The following is a 27,483-nucleotide window of genomic DNA, read 5'->3' as shown; positions in this document are numbered from 1 at the left end:
ATGACTTTTCGAGTTGGAAAAAAAATCAGAAAATAGGCATCACAGATGACATTGTATTATACAGATCTATGTTCATAAAATTAATCGACAATCACAGCTTTGCAGGCCATCCAAGCACTAATATCAACAAAACTTAGTAAAAAAGATCGCAAGAAGAGCCACAGCGGGAAAATGAAGTGATATGGGGAGAAGAAAAAGGCAACAACATAAGCAACTAAATAAATTCAATCGCGCTACTTGGACGGGAATAAAGAAAATAATAATAATAATAATAATAATAATAATAATAATAATAATAATAATAATAATAATGTTGTTTCAGTCATTAGTCCATAAACTGGTGGTTTGGTGCAGCGCTCCATACCACCCTATCCTGTGCTAACCTTTTCATTTCTACGTAACTGCTGCATCCTACATTTGCTTTAATCTGCTTGTCATATTCATACCTTGGTCTACCGCTACCGTTCTTACCGCCTACACTTCCCTCAAAAAACAACCGAACAAGTTCTGGGTGTCTTAAGATGTGTCCTATCATTCTAACTTTTCTTGTCGGATTTATCCAAATCGATCTCCTCGCACCAATTCGATTCAGCATCTCTTCATTCGTGATTCGATCTATCCATTGCACCTACAGCATTCTTCTGTAACACTACATTTCAGAAGCTTACATTCTCTTTCTTTCTGAGCTACACTAGTGTCCAAAATTTAAGCATAAGTTACGAATAAGCAGGGCAACAGGAAATAGACCGCAAATCGCACGACATATGCACCTACCAACCTTACGTGTTCGCTCTGTATAGGAAAGGAGTGTTCCCTGCTTTGACTAACGGCGTAACCGCAAGGTAAACACAGCAAGTGCCTGCGCCCCATATTCCCTCAGTCGTGTTTGCCTTGTTATAGTGTGTGGAGTGTAGCCTCGTGTGAACGTGACAACATAATGGCACAACGATGCCATTTGGACCCCGTTTTGCAGGGTAGAATACTCGGCCGCCCTGAAAGCAGGCCAGACACGGACCGAAGTTGCTGTATCCTTGAATGTGCCAAAACGTGTCATTTGTAGGCTTTGGAGGCGACTTCAAGACACAGGAGATATTAGTCGTAGGCCAATACAAGGTCGACCAAGGGTCACCACCCCACAGCAGGACCGAAATTTGGCCTTAACCGCCCGACGAAATCGGAGTGCATCTGCAAGACAATTGTCGGCGGAGCTTGCAGCCGTCTCGGGGGTTGCCGTTTCCCGGCAAACTATGTACCAGAGGCTCAAAACAGCAGGGCTGTTAGCCCGACATCCAGCGGTGAGCATCCACTCACTCTAGCACAGAGACGGGCCCGTTTACTGTGGAGCCGTCAACATCGAAAATGGACCATGAATGAATGGAATCATGTGCTCTTCACATATGAATCCCCCTTCGGTTTGCAGAACGATTCCCGTCGCACATTAATCTGGAGAAAACTGGGTAGCCGATACAACCACAGGAATATCGTGGAACCGGACTAGTATGGTGGTGGTGACGTGATGGTGTGAGGCGGCATCATGTTGAATGGCCGTACTGACCTGCACATCTTCATGGGTGGTCCGAGGAACACTGTTAACGCTCGGAGATACAGGGATGAGGTACTGAGACCACATGTTCGACTCTTCAAAGGTGCGCTTGGTCCAGACTTCCTCTCAATGGACAATAATGCTCGACTGCACCGCGCTGCTCTGCTGGATGAATTTCTGGCTGAGGAAGACATTCATCGCATGGACTGGTCGGCGAGGTCAACGGATGTGAATCCTATAGAACATGACTGGGATGCATTGGGGAGGCGAATTGCATCCCGGCAGCCTCCAAAACCTTCGCTTCGCCCTTTCGGAAGAATGGGATCGACTGCCACATGAGCTCTTGGACCAGCTGATAGAGAGCATGCCACGTCGCTGCGAAGCATGTGTGACCGTTAGGGGTAACCATACACCCTATTAACAGCATATTTTGTTGTGGAAGACATTGCCAAGTTTTGTTACTTGTTGTCGAAGATGTACCTTAGCTATCAGAACCTGTTTTCTGTTTTCTGGACAAGTTGTGTGACATATGGTGTGTGATTCAGCTTCCGTTTGTTCAGCAATCCGTCTGACGTTCCTATCCGGCGGAATGGCCTCGTTTAGTGATTATGCTTAACTTTTGGACACTAGTGTAGTTATCGTCCATGATTCATTTCTTCACAATGCCACGCTCCACACGACAGTTTTCAAAAACATTTCTATAATTCTTATATCAATGTTTGAAGTGAGCAAATTTCTTTTCTTAAGAAAGACCTTCCTTGTTTATGCTAGTCTGCTTTTATGTCCTTCTTACTTCTGCCATCATTAGTTATTTTACTACCCAAGTAACAATATTTATCTATTTCCTTTCAGCGTTTCCTAATCTAATATTTCCTGCATCTCCTGACTTCGTTCGACTGCACTATATTATTTTTGTTTTGGATTTATTTCATCTTGAACTCCTTCCCCAAGACTCTGTCCCTATCATTCAGCAATTTCTCTATTTCTTTTTCAATCTCGGGTAAAAGAAAAATATCATCGGAAAATCTAATAATAATAATAATAATAATAATAATAATAATAATAATAATAATAATAAATAATAAGAAAACTGGAACTGAAAGAGCGAAAGATCTTCAGAAGGATTATGGGTCCCATTAAGGAAGGAGATAGCTACAGAATCAGGCACAACAAGGAACTGTACAGTAAAATAGAGAGCATTACAACAGCTATGAGGAAGAGAAGACTAATTTTCTATGGTCACGTAGTCACGATGGACAGCCAGAGACTCACTTCAAGGATCTTCAACACTGTATCTAGAGGGAAAGCAACAAGTGCCAAATGGACGAATTTAGTACGGAAAGACCTACAATACCTAAAAATTGATCACATTGACATTTACAACCGAGATTTCAGAAAGTTAGTCAAGACATCTGACTCTCTCCAGTCACTAACAACTAAATCACTGCGTCCAGGAGTAGGAGTGAAATGGACTCAAGAAAGAAAAGACATCCATAGCGCTAGAATGAAGGAATACTGGGCTAAGAGGAAGAAAAGAGCTCACCAGAGTTAAGAACCACGTGGTCTATCGTAGGTCTAAAAGAATAATAATGATAATAATAATAATAATAATAATAATAATAATAATAATAATAATAATAATAATAATAATAATAATAATAATGGCGTGTGACATCCGGACGGAGAGGTCTGGTGCAAGTCTTTCGAGTTGATGTCTGGTAGGTGACCTGCACGTCTGTGAGGATGGGGCCCCACCTAAGATGAATTATAGTGTTGAAGACGGCACACAATCCCAACCCCCGAGCCGGCCCGGAATCGAACTCAGGTCTCCATGGACCAAATGCCAGAATGCTAGTCATCTAGCCATGGAAACAGCCTGAAAAAATGTAACATATATGCGTACATCAATTCTCATTGGTCATTGCTCTTATTGTATCTGCTTATTTTCAAAAAATCAAAATCAAATCATTATTTGCTAATGAGGTGTCTACCTCAGTGACAAATGGTACACTAAAATACATTATTGTCAGGCACTAAATTTTAAATTAACAAGAGAAGAAAATTTTCCTATAATACAATATTATACAATTTACGCTAACAACTTTTTCTATAAAACACACAGCTCATCCTTAATAAATTTATATTGTTTACAAATTCTACTTATAATACCTCCTGTACTTACAAATATAGTCAGCTCGTATACAGTATGTGGAATTACTTCAAATAATACTATACAACTGGTAAAAGGTTAAAATTTACATTGCATTTATTTATTTATTTATTTATTTATTTATTTATTTATTTATTTACCCATTTCGGAACCTAAGTAGCATAACGACCTGCTGCGTCTTAACCAGAGCCCCTTTTGCCACCACTTTTCAGAATTCCTGAAGGGCCTTCACAGCTACCGTAGCGGTCCCAGGGCCCTCGAAGTCCCCACTGTACTTCACCCCCGCAGGCAGTCCCCTACTTCGGCTGTCCAAACTCCTTAGACCAGGGAATGGAATTATTCACAAATACTTTTTATTTACAATAACCTGCACTGGTCGAATGCCCTCTAACTTTTCATTTATTTTCTCTGTTGGTGTTTATTCTCTTCTTGAATATCTGTGCAGATTTTGGGAAAGGATCAAACACTACCCCTGGTAAACTGTTCCACTCCTTCACGCTCTTCCCAATGAATGAAAAAATTCCTTCTAATTTTATACTTGTGGTCAGTCCTGCCGATATAATTATTTTCCAACTGAAGCCTGTCAAGGATTTCTCCCCATGCTTCTTCTCCTGTATAGGCTCTATATAATCCTATAAGTCTAGTTTTCTCCCTTCTCTTACTTAAAGTTTCCCACCCAAGTTACTTTAATATTTCTGATACACTACTCTTTCTCCTGAAATCCCCTGTTACAAATCTTGCTGCTTTCCTCTGCACACTATTTATTTTATTAGGTATTCTTGGTGAGGGTCCCAAGCACTGTTTGCATATTCCAATAATGGACGAACCATACGTAAGTACCTGAGATTGCAGAAGAACTGGAGAAATTTCTGAATGATAGGGGCAAAGTCTTGGGTAAGGAGTACAAGATGAAATAAGTCCAAAACACAAGTAATGGAGTGCAGTCGAACGAACTCTGGTGATACAGGAAATATTAGACTGGGAAATGAAGTCTTAATGGAAGTAGATGAATACTGCTCACTGCCCTTAATCAACCAGTTGACTGACTAATTCTAACCATCCTCTCATTCACTCGTTCATGTTGTCCGGCTCCACGGCTTAATGATTAGAATGCTGGTCTTTAGTCCAAGGGCTTTGATATCTGGCCTGATCATGGATTTTAACTTCTATTGGTTAAATACTCTGGCTCGGAATCTGGGTATCTCGACCTCCTTTAACATTAGAATTCTTCTCAGGAAGGGCCTCATACTCACAGATACGCAGGTCACCTATGTGGCCTCAAGTCGACATACCTGCTTCAGGCCGCTACGGAGGCCATACGCCGTTATTATTCATTTCTCACACACTCCCAGACACTTGCGTTTTCCTCTAAGTAAGGGCTTTCTTTGTGTACAATTTAAATTTTGGAGGAGGCAAGTTCTTAGCATCTCCTGTTTACGAGGTGTAGGCCTATTACTTATGCCACATGTTTTTATTATTTATTAATGGTTTGATTTTCTACTTTTGAAAACTCTAGCCATCACATAGTATAACAGCATAGGAATGGTCTAAGACAAATACTACTACTACTACTACTACTACTACTACTACTACTACTACTAATAATAATAATAATAACAATAATAATAATGTGAGGCGACAAGAGTGGCATTTGTATAACATATGATACTAGATGCTCAAAACGATGGCGTCTCATACATCTTACAAGTGGGCATTCCCTACTCGTCACCACCGATTTCGATCAAATTTATAGAACATGCAGCGCTTGGCTAGAAATGAATGTAAACGAAGTGGGAACTCCAGATGGCCAAGAGTATAGAAAATAAAAATAAAAATAAAAATGTTGACGCGGCTCTCGCACTGTATAAGCCACTTACGTTAGCGCGCACGCCGAGCAGTTGTTGGCGTAGCGGTAAAAGTTCGGACTGGTTATTCGATGGTCGTGGGTTCGACTCCGCGTGTGGAGACTGTTTTCTCTGTCAACTTTTATGTTACTCATTTTCCAGTTACACAAAGAAGTGAATAATTAATGTTATTTACTTATTTATACGCAAAAGGCATAGAAAAGGTAAAAAAAAATGGGACTTCATTGTCATTGTCTATCTGCGCCAAGAATCAATTGTTTGTGTAGAGCCGCCAGGAGCAACCTTCACTAGTCAGGTGAAAATGAATCTTACAGCGAAATAACTATTCACATTTATGGCACATTCCCCAAGGAGGGGAGATAGCCAATAAAGGAGAAAAAAGAAGAATTTCTGTTTGAACACGTCGGGAAAGTTCGCAACTCCAAATTTTCTACAAAGGTGCGCTCATTAAAAAAATGGCATCCTATATTGTGCCCTTTTTAAGGCAACAACTGCGGTGATCTCTTCCTTCTTCTTTGCGCCGGCTGCTCCTGTAATAGATGACATGTAAATAATACTCACCGCTGCATGTAGACTCTTCTTCCTCAGTCGTGCCCGTCCGTTATCCCCGGAGAGGCCACCCGTCGAATAAGGAGTGAGGGAATGAAAAGAGGGGGTAAACTAACTAAAATGACGGTACCCAAAGACTGAATTAAAAATTAAAATAAAGACTAATTTATTAAATAAAAATGCAAAATGCTAAAAATGAACGTAAACTGAATTAGTGAAAATGTAAACAAAATGAAATCAATGAAACTAAGAAAATTAAAGATTGAGGATCTGCCTTACAAAACATCATAAACTGCCTAATAAACTGACTGAAGGTCACACCTTAATTAAAATATTCCAGACTCTGTTGACACAGTCCTCAAGTTAATAACATGACTCAGTTTAAAACTCTGGTCAGAAAGACCACCTTCTTGGAATACAGAACTATATTACGGAGATAATACTTCTCAAAAATAAATTTAAAGTAGTTGTCTCATAATAAATTAAATTTGTTACGTCATCAATCCACTGACTCATAGGAGTTATCAAATATTAAACACATGTGGCTCATTTGGTAAAAATACCCAAATTTAAATAATCATAGACTGCACTAAGCAAGTGTATCACATAAGGAAATAATTCGAAGAAAACACAGCCATGAACATCACACTTCATTTCCTACATAACCGTTGTCTTATTCAACACCTCATGATTAAACAAAATAAATTATTGAAACATCAATCTGAGTGTATCCAACCACTCATCTAAATTTAAAAACTTCACTTGCATACCTGTGATAGACTGGACTTCTTAAGAATAAACAGAAATTTAGGCCAAACGCCTGATATTAACAATTCAAATGATAGCGATCCTTGTACATTTAAATTTCTATTGCATTTGCCGCTGACTGCATTTCATTATGAACTCATATTTGGGGTACCATCACTAGATGGAGGCAGATGCCATCTTGTTTATCTCGTTCATTGCGGCAGTTTATACAATTTATTTATTTAAGGATCGCTTCATTTCAAAATAAAATGTAGTGGATTTTAAAAGGAAAGTTTGGTAATTACATAAATGCCTGGTATGAGCATACCACTACTATAGTTTCGACTGTGACATAATCGATGATCCATAAACCTAACATCTGAGATCTTATTTACATCATTACATTAATTAACGGAGAAACACTGCTCCGACAAAGAGAATACAGAAATCAAAACTAGCCTATCTACACCTATCTATTTACATCAAATCAAATATAAATAATTCACCTACGCTTACGTCCTATAAATAAATGGTAAAAAGTACAATCAGAATGAAAAACAAATAAACAAAACTAGATCCCACCATCGCGGCCTACTGGAAATTAATAAGGATGGAAGTGCGCAAATGAAATCGGAGTCTCCAGAAAAATATACCCCGCTGCGAGTAGCAAAAATATAAATATTGTGAATTTGACGGCAATCTGTAACCTCAGACGATAAATGTCTGGACATGATACTATTTAACCTTGATGGACAAATTACTGTTATTTCATGGCATCCATGACTCTACATGATTATTCAAAACACATTGACTCGTCGCTCTGCTCACATTGTACATTGGCTAGCATTATTTGCCGAGCGTCTACTTTCCCTGGAATTATTTAAACAAATACAGGCTTCTGCCTACTATCATAACCCATGTCGTAACACCTTTAACACTCGTGGTTAAATTCTTCATTTCACAATTCTATTTACTCATTAATTCTCGACGTCATTATTATTCATTATTCTCACAATACGGCCTCGCTCGTATCCGGCGGCCAAAATATCTGTCGTGCGCATTACGACTTCTTACAACATGGTCCAAATCATATTTCCATTATCAACGTAGATCATCAGGGATATTAATCATCTAGCTCGATCTCTCGATCATTCTCTGCTTAACACATCACAAAAATCTCAGAGCTGACTCATCAATGGCACTCACTGCTTCTTAAAATAAAAAAAAAGTGACGAGATTGCCTCTCAAAACACAGATGTTGAAACATGCGTAACCGCAACTACACAGAAATAAATACTCGCGTCTACCAAAAATCGTCGCAAAATACACGGGATAGGTACAATCAAAACCGGTCATCTGAAGGATGACTCCACAAATAAAACAAACTGAAATGCGCAAACATAGCAAAAATAAACATTGAAATCATCGCGGCGGCGTCTACAAGATCAAAACACCAACAAAATGTGACTCAAAAGCCCACGATCTAAATAACATGATGAATAATAATAATAAAACGGCATTACACTCAATAGATCAAATATCATAGCTGCCTAACTGTCAAAGTGACATACTACAGAAATAAACCAACAACACGCAAACAAACATCTACCTAAACAAAGTGCACAAATAATCCTAGCTGAAAGTGCAATATTATTATTATTATTATTATTATTATTATTATTATTATTATTATTATAGTTACAATTATCAACCGTGAATTATTTACAATCCTACCTAATTACCCTAAACTACATTGATCATCGATTAGCCACGGTCCTACATATTTATTTACATTATTTATCGATGCTCATACCTGTGTGATGGAGACAGGCTGGCTCGCCCTCCAGCCTCGGTCATGGTGAAATTAGAATTCCATCTTCAAGCTGATGTGGTATTCCAGATTTTTACACACGCAAATTTGACACATTTTTGCCATGCCGTGACACACGTTTATATTAGCATAAAACACTCGCATTTCTCTCACTCCAGTGAAAGTTAGATGCTACCACTGCAGACTCCTGTTGTGTTGGACGGTCGTCTCACTATCTACCTGGAAATCACCTGCTGGTCTGCTCGCCGGTCTCTCAGCTTTGTTTACACTGCAGCTTACAGAACATTAACCCCACCGGGACATAACTGTTTCCTCAAGGTTTACTATTGCGGCCTTCATTGAAGAAAGTCAATCTCCTCCCTGTCTGTCTTTACTAGTTTCTGGCCGTAAATATCTCGCTTGTTAAAACAGTTTATTGAATGGTAGAAGCAAGCTAAAATACAGTTTATGTTGTGGAGAATATTTATGCTGTTAACACATGTGAAACTACCCGTTGGTTAGAGATGTTTTTATGTAAATATGCTGAAAACATGGACTTGTTCCTCTCGACTCGTAATGTGAGTTTTATTAAGTTGAAAGTGTAGCCCTTGCCTGTTCTCTCTGCATTTACAGTAAAAGTCTGTTAAAGTGTTCATTTTCTGAAATGCTACTCTCCCAAGTAAATAATACAAGGCTTTCTAAAAATGCCTACAAGTGTCTAATCGCTTTCTTACCAGCCAAAAGTAAAGCTGACTAAATGAATTTGCTGACACACTCTGTCACTCTGTCAAACGTAGATACATTGAGAATATTGAAGTAACACTAAGACACACAGAATCACTGCCAAGACTCAACAAAACAACTGAGAATTCTGAAGAACATCGAGAGTACTCAAAACAACTGAGAATTCAAGAAACACACTGAGAATATTCAAGACAACAACTGAGAGTTCAGCCCTCTGGTCGCTGGGTTTTGTAAAGAGTCCTCCGACCACCTGGAAAATAGTTCCGTGGAAGGGATGTGGCGTAATAATCTAGTCCTCGGGGGCGCTTTATCGTACATCCGTAGGTTGTAGTTTTCAAAATTTATATGCAGAACTTCCTAAATTCTGTCTGACTCACATGTGATAATGCGCTGCGGGAAATGATCACAGGATAATCCACACGACGGCGCGCGTCACTGGTGTTATTTTCTTCCGGTGGATGGCTCCATCCCGCCATGACAGCTCATTCTTCTAGGTCCTCTTACTCCTCCGTGTGAAGTTAAATTGTATTAATTAGGCACTAATTAACCACAGATTCGCACTGATAATTCACCAAATATTATAAAGAAATCAGGACACTGTTTCTCACCACCACAACGGGCTTCAGATCGCGAAATACTGACTGTAGATTTCCCGCTGTGACAGTTCATTCAAATTTAGAATTTTCTGATTGGCTGAGACTTTCGCGCTCTTCCAAACGTGGGTACTTCCACTTCCTCCCAAGGATTGGCGGTTATTGTCGTTGTCCCTTCTGTCCTAGCTAAGTAGGTCAGGCCTCAACGCGTGCTTTTCTCGTGAGAACCGAACAGCAAGTCGCCACTCCTACGCGGTGTCATAAAATTTATTGGAAGGAACCCTTAGGTTGGTTTACAAGTTGGTCGTGCTTAGAGAAGAGTTTCGTGGATACTTCTTGCCGTCTGACTGGCGCCAGAAAGTTCCTTTGTGACTGCTAGATTCACAGCCTCACTGTGGTATCTCATATGCGAAATATTCAATTTTTAATTGTAAATTAATTAGGCAAATTCGCTTATGGGTGCAATATGCCTTTTGCATATAAATAAGTACAATAAATTAAAATAAATGAATAATACAAAAATTGAGAAAGACTCCACACGGGGAGTCGAACCCACGACCACCGAATTACTAGTCCAAGCTCTTACCGCTACGCCAACAACTGCTCGGCGGGCGCGATAACGTAAGTGGCTAATACGGTGCCAGAGCCGCGTCAACATTTTTTTAAAATACGCTTGGCCATCTGGAGTTGCCACTTTGGGTACTTTCATTTCTAGCCAAGCCCTGCATGTTCTATAAATTTGAGCAAAATCGGTGGTGACGAGTAGGGAATGTCCCCTTGTTAGAAAGAATGGAATGACCCTATGTCCTATATGATACACCAGGACTGAATTTAGAAAAAAATTACAAAAATGAATTTCCGTGCTGTGAAAAGAGCAAATCAGTTACACATCTCATTTGGAAATATAAGCCATGGCGATTGTAGGTAACTGAAGGTGGTATAAAAGTTAATCAAAAAAAAAATTTTTATTTGCTAATAGCTTTACGTCGCGCCGACACAGATAGGTCTTATGGCGACGATGGGACAGGAAAGGCCTAGGAATGGGAAGGAAGCGGCCGTGGCCTTAATTAAGGTACAGCCCCAGCATTTTCCTGGTATGAAAATGGGAAACCACGGAAAACCATCTTCAGGGCTACCGACAGTGGGGTTCGAACCTACTATCTCCCGAATACTGGATACTGGCCGCACTTAAGCGACTGCAGCTATCGGGCTCGGTGATCAAAAATTTAGTCATCAACCCTATATATATCGAAAGAAGTAACTCTTCAGGAATGAAGATAACTGGTAAAAGTGTGAAAATGTTCAACCCAGATGCTTCGATAGCATTTAGCCATCATAACTTCTCACCTGCGTGGATAGAACAATCCATTTATTTATGGACAGATTATCAAGTCGAATTTCATTTTGAGGCTAACGATGGGATTCGATGACAATTTGCATATGAGAAGACCTTCACTTAATAGAAATACATACTTTTATTTTTTAAATTATATACAGTGTTATGACGCCAACATTGCTACCATTTCTTCAGCTAACACGTTAAGATATCGACTGTTAGTTTGCTCTGGTAGTTGCCGGGTGTGAAAGATCTCCTTCATAACTTGGGCCGAAGCTTTGGCTGTCCTGGGCCTTGCCGGATCATTGAAGTCCACGGAGTACAAACCAAACCGTTCCCTGAAACATTGAACGTTATATTTTATATTTTGTTTTTGCATGAAAGATATGTGACAGACTAATCCTTACGCTGGCATTGTCGCCTATGGCCAGACCCTCCAGACTCTCGGCCTTCTTTGTTACAGTATTAAATAACAGTGTCTTTATGCACTATTTTTAAAGTGCTCTTTCCTGGGTCGTGTATCTTGGGTTAAAGATCAAGTTTGGAATATTTACAGCAGTTGTGAAAGTAACTGATTTCTTACGTTTACTCAACACACAATTAAGCAACTGGACAGCTGAGAAATACTACTACTACTAAAGCTTGCCCCTAAAGGGGGGCGGCGGGCTTCCTAGATGGTAACGCCGTCTCTCAGGCCAGGGAGGTTTGTATAGGTGATGTAATTTGCGGAGAAAGTGAGGTGGGTGTATCCGTGGCCTATATTAGGAGCTGTACCGGCGTTCTTTTTAGTGCAGGAGAATGGAAAACCACGGAAAACAATTCTCAGGACAGCTGACGGTAGACGGCCTGATCTTCTCCGTCTCCCGAATGCAGAAGTGTAGAACCACGGTAGAACCGTGGCCAACCGCCCTCTACTCGGTTAGTAGTACCTATAGTACTACTACTAATAATAATAGTAGTAGTAATAGTACTATTTCACAGCTGTTTAAGTTACATTTTACAGAGGAAGAAGTGTCATGTATTCGGTGAGAATGTTGTTCAGTAGTACAGTAATTAAAATAACAAAGTGGAAAGTTTGGTACATGTTGTATGTCAGGAGCAGGTGGGTTTTATTGCTGTAAAACGTTGTGTGGATAGAATTTTTTCTTTTGTGCGTCAGATGTGCCAGGAAATGTTGGCAAAATATCAAGATCTTCATTTGGTGTTTGTTGATATAGACAACGATTATAATTCTGTGCCAAGCTAATTACTGTGGAAGGCATTAGAAAATGTTGGTATGGATGGTGCAAAAATAGAGTTGGTGAAAAGAATGTACCATTGATGCAAGGCAGCTGTGAAGGTTGGTAATAAGATACCAGAAATTTTATAAACAAGTAAAGGTTTAAGGATATTCTATGTCATCAGCTGCATTTAAGTGTTCTTGGCTATTGGAATAGGCAGTGCAGAAGTTTGGGTGTGCCAGTACTGCACACTACTGATTGGTGAGGATTAAGTACGTATTGCTATGGATGAGAATGATGCCATGTATCAAATGAGAAAGTTAGTGGATGCATATACACACTGAGGATTAGCAGTCAATATGAATAAAACAGAATATTTGTTGGAAGTGATCAAGGTGATGATTTGAATTTTGAGTTCGGTCGGTTGAAAAATGTGGAACTGTTCAAGTACTAATGGCCAAGACTGGCCAATGTAATGTGGATATATCACACAGGATAAGTCAAGCAAGGGGTAGTTGTTAAATCTCTAAACGGGATCTGTTGGAGTCGGCACATATCTGGAGAAACAAAGAAAACGGTGCTGCGTGTTGTGGTTGAAAGCATTCAGACATATGGCTTAGAGTATTGGGCCCTGAACAAGAGACTGAGACTGTGGAAATGGATCTGTTACGGTGGAGCATGAGAGGAATGAATTAGTAAGAATAGAGGTTAGATGTGGAAGAACCATTTACAGAGCACTGAGATGCTGCGGGCATGTCCGACGGATGGAGGAACAGCGATAGCCACAAGCCTCCACCAGGGAGAAGATGTCGAGGGAGACCAAGGGCAATATGGAGGGGAACAATAGCTAAAGCCATCCGAAAAAGACTGGCAGGATAGGGATATGTGGCATCTGAGAATAGGCAACTGCTGAAAAGTGGAAACGCCTAAGAAAGTAAAAATGAAAACAAAGCATATAGATGGTTCGTTCGAATTGTTATACATGTTTATTAATTTAACCCTTTCAGACCGAGTACGCACAATTGTGCGGGTTCGTATTTTGTTTATCCCTGACCGTATTTGATGTTTTTTCGGCGCTAGACCGGACTGCAGTGATTGTGCGGGACACGTGGCGTCTGTTTCAATTGTTTTTAGTATGCGCTTGACCGCCAGGGCGAAGGAAGAAGAGTTTAAAAAGCACAGTTGATCGGCGAGATTGCGAGAAGCAGTAGTGCCAAAAGTAAGTATTTATTTATTGCGTTTATATTAATCTAGAAGCTTTACTGAATACCGGAATATATTCAATGAAGTGTGTACATTGGTTAGTGAACGTAAATTTTGAAGATACATCATCGTATGTGATACAACGAGGTTTTGAATTTTGATACGCACAATTGTGTGGGTCCTTTTTTTCGGATGTTAGTTTTTATTTTGCAAAATAAACTATCAATATGTGTATTGAGGAGCATTTTAGTCAGTTTTTGACATACAAACAAAAATTCACGCCTCCAGTTTCCTTTCAGGTCTGAAAGGGTTAATGTTCAACTTTCAGCATGGTTCGGATATTTTTAACATTTAATTTCGTTTCCATTTTCATCTTGTAGACTTAAATCTGTGCCAACATTATTGAAGTAAATGATCTTTGTACATGAGCACCATCTTTGCTCTCATAAGGAGCAGAAAATGATCAGTATATTTGTTATCTTGCCATATGCTTACTACGGGAGGAAAACGATGAAGATGACTGATACTGTAACAATGAGGGTGCAAGATGTGGTGGCTGGCGTGAGGCGATAATGCCGGTGTAGCGTTGAGAATGTGAGTGTGGCCAACAGCGAATGTAAACAATAGCGTAGGTGCATTGTTGAGGAATGCGGTGAGAAAGTTGACTGCGATCCTTCCGAAAACGCTAGAAACGGCCAACAATGGGGAAGCGTTGGAATGGTCTGGATTTGAAACTGCGGGAATTTTTCACTGGCCTGTAAACAGAGCGATTACGAGACAGTCTTGAGTCAGTCGTGAGTGAGCGCGAGGCAGTCTCGAGGCAGTCAGCGAGTCCTGAGCCAGCCATTCAGACGTGTGTCAGCGAGGACATATGACCATACCAATACAATAAGTATAGACTACTATACACAGAAAAGAGATGTGCAATCAATATGGGTACTACAAGGAAGTGCGCTGACATGCTGAAACGCACTAATCAGGATAATAAGAGAAAATATGAAAAGGTACTTCTTATGTTGAAGAAGAAAAAACTTCTAGTCATAACGTAGACGGAATATTCAATCAATCTAGAAGTAAATAATTAATGAACTATTAATTTTTTAATATAATCTGTTTTTTCAAAAATAATATGTGTCAATACTTACGAGTATCCTCTGAGCCACTCGAAATTGTCCATTAAGCTCCAAGCTGTGAATCCCCCCACGTTACAGCCATCTTCATGGATTGCCTTTAGGATTTCAGCCAAGTGACTCTGTAAAAGCAGATATTTTGGAGTATTTTCCATCTCTTTCCCCCCCCCCCCCCACAAAAAGTCAGTGTGACATAACCACACGTTCTGCTCCCAGAATAAACATATGAGAGTATTCTATTACTACAGATTCAACTTATTGATTATATAATAACTGTCATACACAGTCTAAATATTATCAGTATCTTAATTTAATATTGTAACATGTAGGCGGGTAGCTAACTGAGCATACAACTGGGAACGTGTACTCAAAGATTTACTAACTAATGAATAATTGCTCATACAGCTAGATAGGCGCACAATTACACCAGTTCGCGCAATCTCTTTACTCTCATCGCTCAGGCACTCTAGTTATTCACTCTAGTGATTTCAAATTAAAGCAAATAACACAACGCACTCTTCCACAACTGTCACTTAGACCCTCAGGCAGTTCACAATTAGGTTCCATGTAAACTATCACGACTACACAGTTCACAGCTTGCGCACGCGCAACACAGTCTTACAGTACTGTACGTGGTACACTGTCCATACACTCACGGCAGTCTTCGTTCACTGTTCCTTGCCACACAGCTGCAATGTCCCGCACTCGCTGTCAATTCACACAAACACAACACTAACAGCACTCAGTCGTCATCGTACATTGACTGATCGTTCGACTCAACGGGTAAATGGTTTGCGCGCTAGCCTTTTGCCCAGGGTGTCCCCGGCTCGATTCCCGCCCGGATCGTGGATTTAAACCTTAAATTAGTTAATGCTCCTGTCTCGAGGTCAGGATGTTCGTGATGTCTTCAACATTAGAAACCATCTTAGGTAGAGCCCCATTCTCACAGACATATACGTTGCCTAATAGGCCGCCTACTAGAAAAAGACCTGCACTAGGCTTCTCCTGAGGCCATACTCTATTATTATCACGGACTGACCCAGTGCTCCACAGCAGCATTCACCATTGAAAGAACTGAACCATTTCAATCGCTAGCTAAAATAAAACACTGATGCTCGTCTAGCCTGCCTTGTATAGGGAAGCCGGCAATTCCTTATACTTTGCGAGAGAAGACACCGCTGGAGTCCTCTGCAACCCGAAAGCTCTAGGTTCATCATCTAGTTATTTCAAATGCCGTCAGGGAAGCATCCAGTGAGATAATGGGGCGATGACATAGAGGTGACAAAGGGGGCTGGCCTTGCGCGTCTGGCTCGTCCCTGAATGCTTGCTGCAGTGGCGAGTGGGTGGCGCCCTAATTCGGTGACGTTACTCACGGCTGGAGCTAGACTAACTTGCTCCTATCAAGGTATTAAAATAAAATGGGGGACACCGTCGCAGTATAGTAGCCAAGCGGCTTGCCTTGCTAAGAGAATGTTATTATAAAACCAACGTAGTCGGCATAAACGCCAGATGAATAGTTTGGCTTTGCAAAATAAGGCGGCTTGCTTCGTAAGGGGAATGATTTTATGAGATTTTAGATCACTGTAACACATATACGGAATTGTAAAACGATTCTCGGTGTCAGTATACCACAACATTTCGGTAACTGCTAACGTGTTATACTGGGGAACTTCACTTCAAAATTCTGAATAAAATCTATCTTCTTTGTATTTCAAAACTATTATTTCTTGTTTTTTATAGGTGTACAGAATACCATAACCCTTGCAACTACTGATGGTAACATGTACTTGGAAAATTAATTCCCTGTCATCTCTACGACTTCTGATTAATCGTCTTCTTTGGACTCCAGTTAAGGCGTAACTCCGAACCCAAGTAGCTATTTTCGGAATTACATAAAAATTGCGGACGTGTTATGGATGGTTACGCGGAGTTTTTTAACGTGCCAAAAGCCAACGAAACGGAGTTTTTACTTGTAAGACACCCTTTAAAAGCCATCGACCTGAGCCGGATTTGAACCCGTGAATTTAGGCTCAGAAAGACAGCGACTAAGCATCTGAGCCGTCCAGGTCGGCTAAAATATATTTTATTACGTTCACTAGCTACTTTTATGGTTTTCGGAGAATGAATAATTAATTTCATGTGACTCCATAGGAATAAGTCTAGAGGTGTCAGATCTGGTGATGTCTGGCCATTCTAAGGCATTTCTACTACCAAACTCTTTTTCCGGAAAATCTTGTAACCAGCCTCTGTCGCACTCTCGCTGTGGGTGGGGACGTTAGAATAAAACCCACGCTATCTCCTTCCTGTCGAAAGAGGCTACTAAAAGAGGCCCCAGAGGCTTTTAACTTGGGAGCGTGCATTAGCGACAATGGGGCCCTTAGCTGGCTCCTCACTCTCATGTTCCTATTCGACCTCCCTTGGTCACCGCTTATCCTTTCCCGACCGCGACAGTATTATTGTAGGTCTCGAGGCCTAGGGAGTCTCTTTTTCACGCTCTTCATGGCTCTTGTCTTCCTTTGGCCGATACCTTCATTTTTCGATGTGTTGGATACCTTCCATTTTTCTCTCTAATTGGTGTTAATGGAGGATGCTTGCCTAGTAGCACTTTCTCTTAAACAACAACAACCACCACCACCTCCGTTGTACAGTTACCGATTAAGAAAAGCATTTACGCAAATTTCCAATACGATATAAAATAGAAGATATGAGAACAATGAGATGTACTAACAAATGCATCCTGCTTCGAAAATAAGTATTAACAATAGGTGTGTCATTTCAAATATCAAAAGACGTTGACTTGGGGTGAGAGGGTGAAACCTAGAATGCAATTAACCTTGGTTTTGAAATTCCTTCATCAATATCTAAACCAACGTGTTTATTAATTAAATTAATTAAAGTTATACAGGGAAGATTTGAAATGTAAACCCTGTATAAAAGCAGGCTCGCCTCGAACTGGTCGTAGCTAAATTATGTTTGCGGTCAGTTATGGATTGTTGATTACGAGTCGTAACCTAAGAGTTCATTGTGTGTGTGGAGGAAGCACGTGAACTACTACTACTACTACTACTACTACTACTACTACTACTACTACTACTACTACTACTAGCAATGCACGTGTTTCTAGTCCCATTTCTCGACTCGGCGTCGGGAATGAAATGAGATTTAAATGGCATTCTTTTACACCTGGATGCCCTTCCTGACGCCAACATCAGTTGAGGAGCCAAGGAAGATGGAATGAAGGTGAAATAAATTGGGTAAGGAGGTGAAAGGAATCGGCTGTGGTCTATGGATAGAAACTGTCCCGACATTTGCCTGGAAGTGAAAATGGGAAACCACAGAAAAATATTCTCAGGTAGTAGGTGGTGGGGCTCGAACTCACGCGTCTCCTGAATGCCGTAGTGCGTTAACAATCTTGGTTACTCTGGTCTGTAATAATAATAATAATAATAATAATAATCACCATCATCATTATCTAAAGGCTTTGCCTTGTCGCTGCAACCACTGATCTGTTCTCTGCGATCCTTCTCATCTCTCCATAACCTTGGCATCCCATCATCTCAACTACCTCTCAATGATCTTCTTCCGTGGTTTCCCTTTGCCTTTCTTTCCCATCACCTTGTTTTGTGCAGGTCTTTCGAGTTGACATCTTATAGGAGCACGTGAATTCATTGTGCGTGTTATCGGTCTTGTCTGGAGTGGCAGTTTCTACAACAGTCGTGCGTTGTAAGAGTCAACAAACATGTGTTCGAACCTGGCTGTATGAAACTGCTGTGTTAAGTGACAATGGTATACATGTGAAGAGAAGTGATAGGTGAGACTTGTCAATCAAGATTACAGACGGATTGCCGTTTCAGGTAAAGACTACGAACCGAAGACCCGCTGTGAAAACACGAGACTTTTGTCTCATATTCATACCTTGGTCTACCCCTGCCATTTTTACTTCCTACACTTCCCTCAAAAACTAACTGAACACGTCCTGGGTGTCTTAAGAGTTAAGATGTCTTCTATCATTCTATCCCTTTTCCTGGTCACATTTCCCCAAATTTTTCTCCTTTCGCCTATTCGATTCAATATCTCATCATTCGTGATATCCATCCATTAACACTACATTTCAAAACCTTCTATTCTGCTTCGTTCCAGTTAGTATTGATTCATTTTTTACTTCCGTACAAAGGCACGCTCCATACGAAAGTGTTCAAAAATGTCTTTGTAATTCCTATGTCATTGTTCGAAGTGAGCAAATTCTTTTCTTAGAAAAGACCTTCCTTGCTTGTGCTGCTCTTCATTTTATGTCCTTTATTTTCGCCGTCAATGGTTAGTCTACCAGCCAAGTAACAATATTCATCGACCTCCTTTAAAATTTCATTTCCTAATCTAATATTTCCTGCGTCACCTGACTACGTTCAAGTGGACTCCATTAGTTTTGTTATGGATTTATTTATTTCCATCTTGTACTCCTTCTCCAAGACTCTGTCCATACCATTTAGCAATTTCTCTATATCTTCTGCAGTAATATCATCAATAAATTACAGTTTTGATTGTTTGTCCTTGGATTGTGATTCCTTTTCCAAATTCCTCTTTGATTTCCTTTACCGCTTGTTCTATAGAAACATTGAAAATGAGAGGGTACAGACTGCAGCCTTGTCTAATTCCTTTTTGGATTGCTGCTACTTTTTACAGCTTTCGGTTCTTATCACTGTAGACTGAGTTTTGTTTTCTTGTTTCTATGTAAACTCGACCACTTCCAGATCTCAAAATAGCTTGATCCAATCAGCATTATCGAATGCCTTTTCCAGATCTACGAATGCATTGTACGTGGGCTTGTCTTTCTTAATTCGATCCTCTAAGTTCAGACGTAAAGTCAGATTATTATTAATCATAAGTCGAGATAAACTTTCCCGGAAGACCGGCGTTCTGTTCTCCCAGTTTGCGTAACTGTGAGCTTGCATTCTGGAGATGGTAGGTTCGAATCCCATTGTCGGCAGCCCTGAAGATTGTTTTCCATGGTTTCCAATTTTCAGGCCAGGCAAATGCTGGGGCTCTACCTTACTACGGCTGCTAACTTCCGAATCCTATCCCTTTCCCATCCTTGCGTTGCCGAAAGTTTCAATGTGTTAGTGTACCGTTAAACCACTTAATGACAGAACAACGTTCTCGCGGTCACGTTAAACCTTAGTTTCTGCGACGATCTGTTCTCCCAGTGAAGAACTAATAAGTCTATATTGGCAGAAGAGGTGCACACTAAATGTGTGCATTAGGCTTCATGACAAAATGCTCACTTTTGGATTCCCTACATTAACGATGTTTTGCACAATGCCTTGATTTACCAAACACTCGATCATCATAAGGTAAGGGTTATTCTGCCCGAAGGCAGGTCCGAACCTCCGCAGAGGTGTTCCTGAGCCGGAGTTTACGTGCGGTAGGGTGGCCATTTCCTTTCCGCTCCTCCATTCCCTTACCCCAACCAACAGCGCGTGGCAACCCATCCAACTTCTGACCACGCCCAATGTTGCTTAACTTCGGAGATCTCACGGGATCCGGTGTTTCAACACGGCTACGGCCGTTGGCCGATCATCATAATTAGGTATTAATTACGAACTGTACATGACTTATTTCCTTTAATTTCTAGGCGGAACATATGGCCTCGACGAAATTTCTCCAGCTTGTTCTATCTACCACCAATGATTTCACCCTTCTCCATATCCTTTTGACTCCAGCTATCTCCCTGTCTATGGTTCTTTTCCAAGTAATCTTCGGTCTGCCTTGCCTGCGACTACCTTGCGCATTTCAACTCAGTGTCTGTCTTATGGTACTTCCTTGAGGTTTTCTCAGAGTGTGACCGATCCACCTCTATTTACTTCTCAATATCTGCTGTTTTACGAGACTTTGACTTGTGGCCTCCGAAAGGTATGTACCTTGAGGTAATGTCTTTGGTCACATTCTAGGTCTTACTTCCATACAGTAAAACAGATTTAATATTTGAGTTGAATGTTATTAGCTTCGTTTTTATGCAAATATGAGGGGATTTCCATATTGGTCGTTACTGTGCAAAAAAAAAAAAGCTTTATTTATCCGACTCACCACATCTCTAAAACATCTTCATCCTGACTGGCCACGCTTTCTAAATAGCAAAATTGCTCTAACCTTTCCATACACATTCTATGTAGTGAAGGTAGAATTTTACGATGGTTTATACACATTTCCTTAGTCTTTTATTATTTATCTTTCAGCCTACTTCTTTAGCTTCTATTTTTAAGTCATTAAGTTTGATTTCTATATCCCAAAAACATTCTGCAAGAAGACATAAGCCAGTTCTTCCAATCTGTTATTTAATCCTCACCGAATTGCAAGATTTATATTCGTTGCCTCTCTCAATATATAATCCAGTGTCATGATAAACAAGACTGGCGACAGGAGGCATCCTTGTCCCCTCCAGATTTCACAGCAAAAGATTCAGACAGTTTCTATTTACATTCTACTTGACAAGAATATTCATTGTACATTGCTTGTGTAAGATGAACTATCTTTTGTGGGATTCCAAACTTTCAATAGCCCTCCACATTTTCCTTCGGTTAACAGCATCAAAATCCTTTTCATGAAAAGTATATACGAAAGATGTCGGATACTCAGCAGATTGTTCATTGATTAGCCTAAGTGTGTTGATCTGGACCACAGTAGACGAGCTTCTCTGAAAGCTGCTTATTCTTGGCGGAGTCTCCTATCAACGGCACTGTCCGACTCCATGCCTAAACAGTTAGCGTGCTGGACTTTGGTTACAGGGGATCCGGATTTGATTCCCAGCAGGGTCGGAAATTTTAACTATCATTAGTTTATTCCGCTGGCAGGGAGGCTGAGTGTATGTGTCGTCTTCATTATAATTTCATTCTCATCACGACGCGCAGGTCGCCTACGGGAGTCAAATAAAAACAACTGCACCTGGTGAGTGGAACCGTCCTCGGGCACTTCCGGCACCAGAAACCATACGCCATTTCATTTCAACGGCACTGCTTATTCTGTTCAGTAAGACTCCACATCAAGATGCCGAAAAACGGTGACCTCTTAGATTGTAATAACTGGAGGGAAATAACGTTGCTCTCATATGTAGGAAAGTGATGTAAAGATGACTGTACTTACTGTATAGTAACTGACGCGGCTTTGATCGTCCAAAGTCCCGCGGTCGGAGACCCCGTTCTCTGTGATAATAATTTCGGGTCCGTCGTACTCCTTGTGGATCCAATTGATCAGCTATCGTAGACCCCAGGGCACCATCTATGAACACAAGGCTTGGTGATAAACAACACAGAAACATTTTATCACTCGTAAATGTGAAACAAACAAACAAACAAACAATTAAACAAACGTGGTTTCCCATTTTCACACCTGGCCACGTCCGCTACCTTCCCAATCCTAACCCTTTCCAATCATTGCGTCGCCGAAAACCTTCGATGTGTTAGTACGAAGTTAAACCACCAGAATAATATTAAACGGTTTCACATGGATTCTAACCCGTAAACTTCACATTCTATGTGGCTTCTTCCTTTCAAGCTTTCTTTCTTTCTTTTACGGGTCGGATCTCGTCCTTGTTATATTCTGATTTAATCTAGCAAGGGAAGTTTCAGCGAAATCACATCTCAACTTACCGGAAATTTCGCTGATATGGTCACCAACTAAAAACTAGCTGCTTGTTTTAAGTGGAAGTTTTTGAAATTGACATCGGAATTTGTCGAAAAATATAGTTTAAGAAGTGTCTTTTGGATGAATCTGATTGGGATGCCCTTTAAGGGCCGAACGGTGTGCAATAGATCATGCGCACACGACATATAAGGTGCGTGAATCATCGTATGCGTTACCGCTTTGTCTTCCCACTCCCGAAGAAAGAACGGACCTCAGTTGCCTCTATCAACCCCTCAAGCCACACCGTTTCCAGTCCCCAAACTGATAGGGATATTCACTGCAGCTGGTACGTCTGGTGTCATGCGATGTGACCTTCCAGTTAAAACTTGCAGCTGAGTTTTGGTGCAGGATGTTCTTACACAGCATCCATTCTGTCAATGGAATTTCAGGTTATGTTGCGATATGATGTCACTGAAGCTTCACTTACAAGTGATATATCGATGCCCGGTTGTGCTTTCTCTTAAAAACAATAATAACGACCACCAGCAAGAGAAAGCGAAAGAGTGATGGACGCCTTCCTTTAGTTATGGGCTCACTGGTTCACAAACTATTTATTCGCATCAAGCTGTTACCAATTTCCTTCCGACGTTTGCTGTTCCAACTTGTTTTCTTATAAGAGTAAAATTTCGAATAGAGAATAATGAAAGGAATTTCAGTAGAAAGATGATCAATGCCATACCTAATGAATGTGCCTCTGCACGGACAACCCAGGAGGCAAGCACGTAGCGAACTGCGCTGCTAAGAAACTCGAATATCAAATACCTACACAGTATATTTTATAACTAACACATTGCTTTCCGCGTTATCTGCCACACAAATACTCACAGTGGCCGGCTTTTTCTCACAATGATATGATCATTTTATTTACATATTCCTTACTAGCTGATGTACCCGTGCTTCGCTACGGGATTGGATTCTCAGAGAGACTGACCTTGTGGTTTTCCTAATTGAAGTCAACATAGGTCATTACAAAAACGTCGGTAGGAAAGTAGCGATTAAAAGCACACCGCACATTTTCTCACTTTTAACGAACAGGACTACGCTGCCGATTTAACAGTCCAAAGTTCCAGAGCTGGAATGATCAAAGCCGCAGATAGCCGTGATCCGTGACCACCCTTCGTCTTTTTGGCAGGGAGGGGGTCGAATAGTGGAGACTCCCACGGCATAAACTATGCCCTTCTACTAATCTTTTTCCTAGGATTGCCCAATGAGTCGGAAAATCTCAATTCACTACACTGGCGACGGAAAATTCTATCTGACTTGGAGACAAATTTTTCCTCCAAGCAAGAGGAGAAACCCACCCTTCACTGCTAATTTGGAATAAAATGAAAGTAGAATTTAATAAATTAAAGAGGAAGAAGCTTTAATTAAGAAACGGCTCTTTTCAGGGTCGAATTTTGAGTTATTTAGTGAATTGTGGTGCTATAATTTGGAATAGGCCTAAATGGTTATTCTATACCAGGCCATACTACTACTACTACTACTAAGTGAGCCTCTGTAGTAAGTATGCACGCTGATCATTCAAAACAGCGCGTCAGATTAGGGATCGCATAGCTGGAATACTATGATGAACCTGTGTGTTACGTACCAGTTGTATCAGATAGTGTATGGACCAGAGGAATGGCATGCTAAAGAAGAAAGTTTTCTATCTCCCCAGCTATTTTCCGCTAATATTCAGTCAGGCTGTTATACTCGGTACGCAGCAGTAATCCCATCTATTGGAGTTGAGAGGCAGCATAAGAGACAAAGAACATCACATCAAACAATGGTCAATGTAATGTTCCTGTTGATCAATGCTATGCGCTTTTGATATTGTAGGTCTTCATATTTAGTTTTCTTCCGACTCTGAAATACCACTCTTACCATAGTCGGTACGGTAAAACTGATTAAAACACAAATGATCGGAAATTGTACTCAATATAACTTTTGTTATATAATACTTTTCGATAGCACCAATAACATAGGTATTTAAAAATTACGTTTTAGGCGCCTTCTCCTAAACTGCAATCCATCCAGGGTGAATGAATTTGTTTATAGCTTAGACTTTTGTTTCTCATTCCCCGACTCCATATAACGATCTTCATTAAATTCTGTTAACCCATTTTCTCGTGGCTCGGCGTTGATATGGACTTAGGAAAAAAATTACAATTTCATGAATATCTGTTTTATCACAGTCGGTACAGTAAAAATGTATGACATAAATGGTCGGAAATTTAATATATTTGAAAATTAAATTTTAGGCCTTCCCCTAAACTACCATTTCTGTCAGCGTAAATAAAATTATTTATGGCCTAGATTGTAGCGACTTATTCCCCGACATTGCATACCGATTTTCATTAAGTTCTCTTTAGCCGTTTTCTAGTGATGCGTGTACAGACAGACAGACAGACAGACAGACAGACAGACAGACAGACAGACAGACAGACAGACAGACAGACAGACAGACAGACAGACAGACAGACAGACAGACAGAAATTACGGAAAAGTAAAAAGTGCATTTCTTTGTTACTGTGGACATGACCGATACAGAAATACAATTCTTTTCAAAAATTCTGAGCAATGTACAGACAAAAGTCTTATTTTATATATATAGATAAACTGTTATGCCTTACAGCGTTCAGTCTGCAAGGGAGAAATATTTTCTGAGAAGCCGGCCCGGCGTTGTAGGGGTAGCGTGTCTGTCTCTTGCCCGGAGGCCCCGAGTTCGATTCCCGGCAAGGTCAGGGATTTTTACCTGTATCTGAGGGCTGATTTGAGGTCTTATCAGCCTACGTGATTAAAACTGAGGAGCTATCTGACGGTGAGTTGGCGGCTCCGGTCTAGAAAGCCAAGAATAACGGCCGAGAGGATTCGTCGTGCTGACCACACGGCACCTGGTAATCTGTAGGCCTTCGAGCTGAGCAGCGGTTGATTGGTAGGCCAAGGCCTTTCGGGGCTGTTGCGCCATGGGGTTTGGTTTGGTTTTTATTATCCGAGAAACGTTATGTCCCTCAGGGTTCACTACTGGGCCCACTCCTGTTTATATCGTATGTAAATTAATTTCCTTTTTTTCTTCAGAATAGTTTCTGCCTTCTGTAGGTTGACGATTTAAAGGCAAGGGATCGCATACTTACTTTTCCAGTGTTACGTAAAACTGTTGAATATCTGGCGCAAAGATCGCCTCCTCGGTTCAAAGAAATAATAATAATAATAATAATAATAATAATAATAATAATAATAATAATAATAATAATACTATTGGCCTTGTCCTACTCGTTGGCTGAATGGTCAACATACTGGCCTTCAGTTCAGAGGGTCCCGGGTTCGACTTCCGGCCGGATAGGGGATTTTAATCGCTTCTGACTAATTCTTCTGGCTCGGGGACTGGGTGTATGTGTCCGTCCCAACACTCTTCTCATCATATTCAGACAACATACCACACTACCAACCATCACAGACACACGCAATAGTGATTACATCCCTCCATATAGGGTTAACGTCAGGATGGGCATTCGGCCGTAAAACAGGGCCAAATCCACATGTGCGACGCAGTTCGCACGCACGACCCCACAGGTGTGAGAAAAAGCGGTAGCAAAAAATGTTATTGGCTTTACGTCCCACTAACTACTCTTTTACGGTTTTCGGAGACGGCGAGGTGTCGGAATTTAGTCCCGCAGGAATTCTTTAATGTGCCAGTAAATCTACCGACAAGAGGCTGATGTATTTGAGCACCTTCAAATACCACCGGACTGAGCCAGGATCGAACCTGCCAAGTTCGGGTCAGAAGGTCAGCGCCTCAACCGTCTGAGCCACTCGGCCCGGCAAATAAATAACATGTAATAAGCTTATCAACGAAAAGTAAGTTATTACAAAGTGTTTGTTGAGTAATTCGGAACAGGCCTGAGTGAGTGACGCGAATGGCCTTGGTGAGACTGGCCGTGATATACTGACAAGATGACAAGTAAGGCATTCACGCTACTTGAATTCATGAAAAGAACCTGTGTAAAATTTGCATCAATTTTGCCTTTAAAAATTCTGAACTGTTTCTTCACAAGGTCGACACAGAAGTCATAGTTTAAGAGCATTTGGATATTCTTCTCTCTTCTGTAGAAATACAGAATGAGACATTCCGTAATATTATGGGAACTGTTACTTCATATTCTCCGCTTTGAGTTCCAAATGGTCATCTGGTTCAAACGTTTCACACGAACTGAGTGGTCTGCTCATCTTTTCTGTATTCCTATCTAGATTCAACCCAGGTACAGACATGCTTTCCGTCTGCTAGAATACAGTGTGTCAGGACACAGGAAATTATCTAATCTGTATCTTAAGTATTATTTCAGCATTAACCTGAATTTAAAATATTTCTAGGATGAATGAGAGTGAAATTTTAACAAATTTTCTTATCAGTTGAGTTAAATGGTGATGAGTTCATCACATTCTTAAAACTGGTCCTAAATTTGTGGCAGAGTATGAAGTCAAAACATAGAGAAAACTTAACAGATATTCACTATGCTAGCTCCTAGATATTATTAAGGTACAATGATATTCGCTTTGTAATCATTCTCTATTAAACTCACCCTAAGCCACTCCGAAGAGGACTCCGGCCATGATGGATCAAAGGAGCGGGCCACATAACAGTCTCGTTCAATAGATGGATCATATCCGGTGTCCATCTCCGTGACCAGGTGACTGGTGTAGTAATTGAGTGCGAAGTAATCGTATGTACCTGTCTGAAGTAATAGAATATTTAGTGTTCACATTGTGTTATTCATTTTATAACAGAGTTAGCTAGAATGGATGCACCTTGCTGTTAGTCTAATGGCTTAGAGTGATGTACTTTATTTACAATACTGGTATCTATTTATAGACACTAGAAAGCCGATTTATCGCGGTTGTTGCGTACATATTTCAGCTCAG

General features: G+C 40.6%; 1 protein-coding gene across 1 annotated transcript in view; it reads right to left on the bottom strand.

Moving 5' to 3' along the window:
- Window positions 1-11,520: 11,520 nt before the first annotated feature.
- Window positions 11,521-27,483, bottom strand: part of LOC136882256 (myrosinase 1) — a 92,539-nt gene continuing 76,576 nt past the window's right edge. Inside the window, 4 exon segments of the mRNA XM_068226632.1 lie at window positions 11,521-11,695; window positions 14,926-15,032; window positions 22,045-22,179; window positions 27,144-27,292. Coding sequence (XP_068082733.1) covers window positions 11,521-11,695; window positions 14,926-15,032; window positions 22,045-22,179; window positions 27,144-27,292 — 566 coding nt within the window.

Source organism: Anabrus simplex, chromosome 1 (assembly GCF_040414725.1).
Source record: "Anabrus simplex isolate iqAnaSimp1 chromosome 1, ASM4041472v1, whole genome shotgun sequence".
Lineage (NCBI taxonomy): Eukaryota > Metazoa > Arthropoda > Insecta > Orthoptera > Tettigoniidae > Anabrus > Anabrus simplex.
The sequence above is the reverse complement of the archived record's forward strand: the minus strand, read 5'-3'. Positions and strand labels throughout refer to the sequence as shown.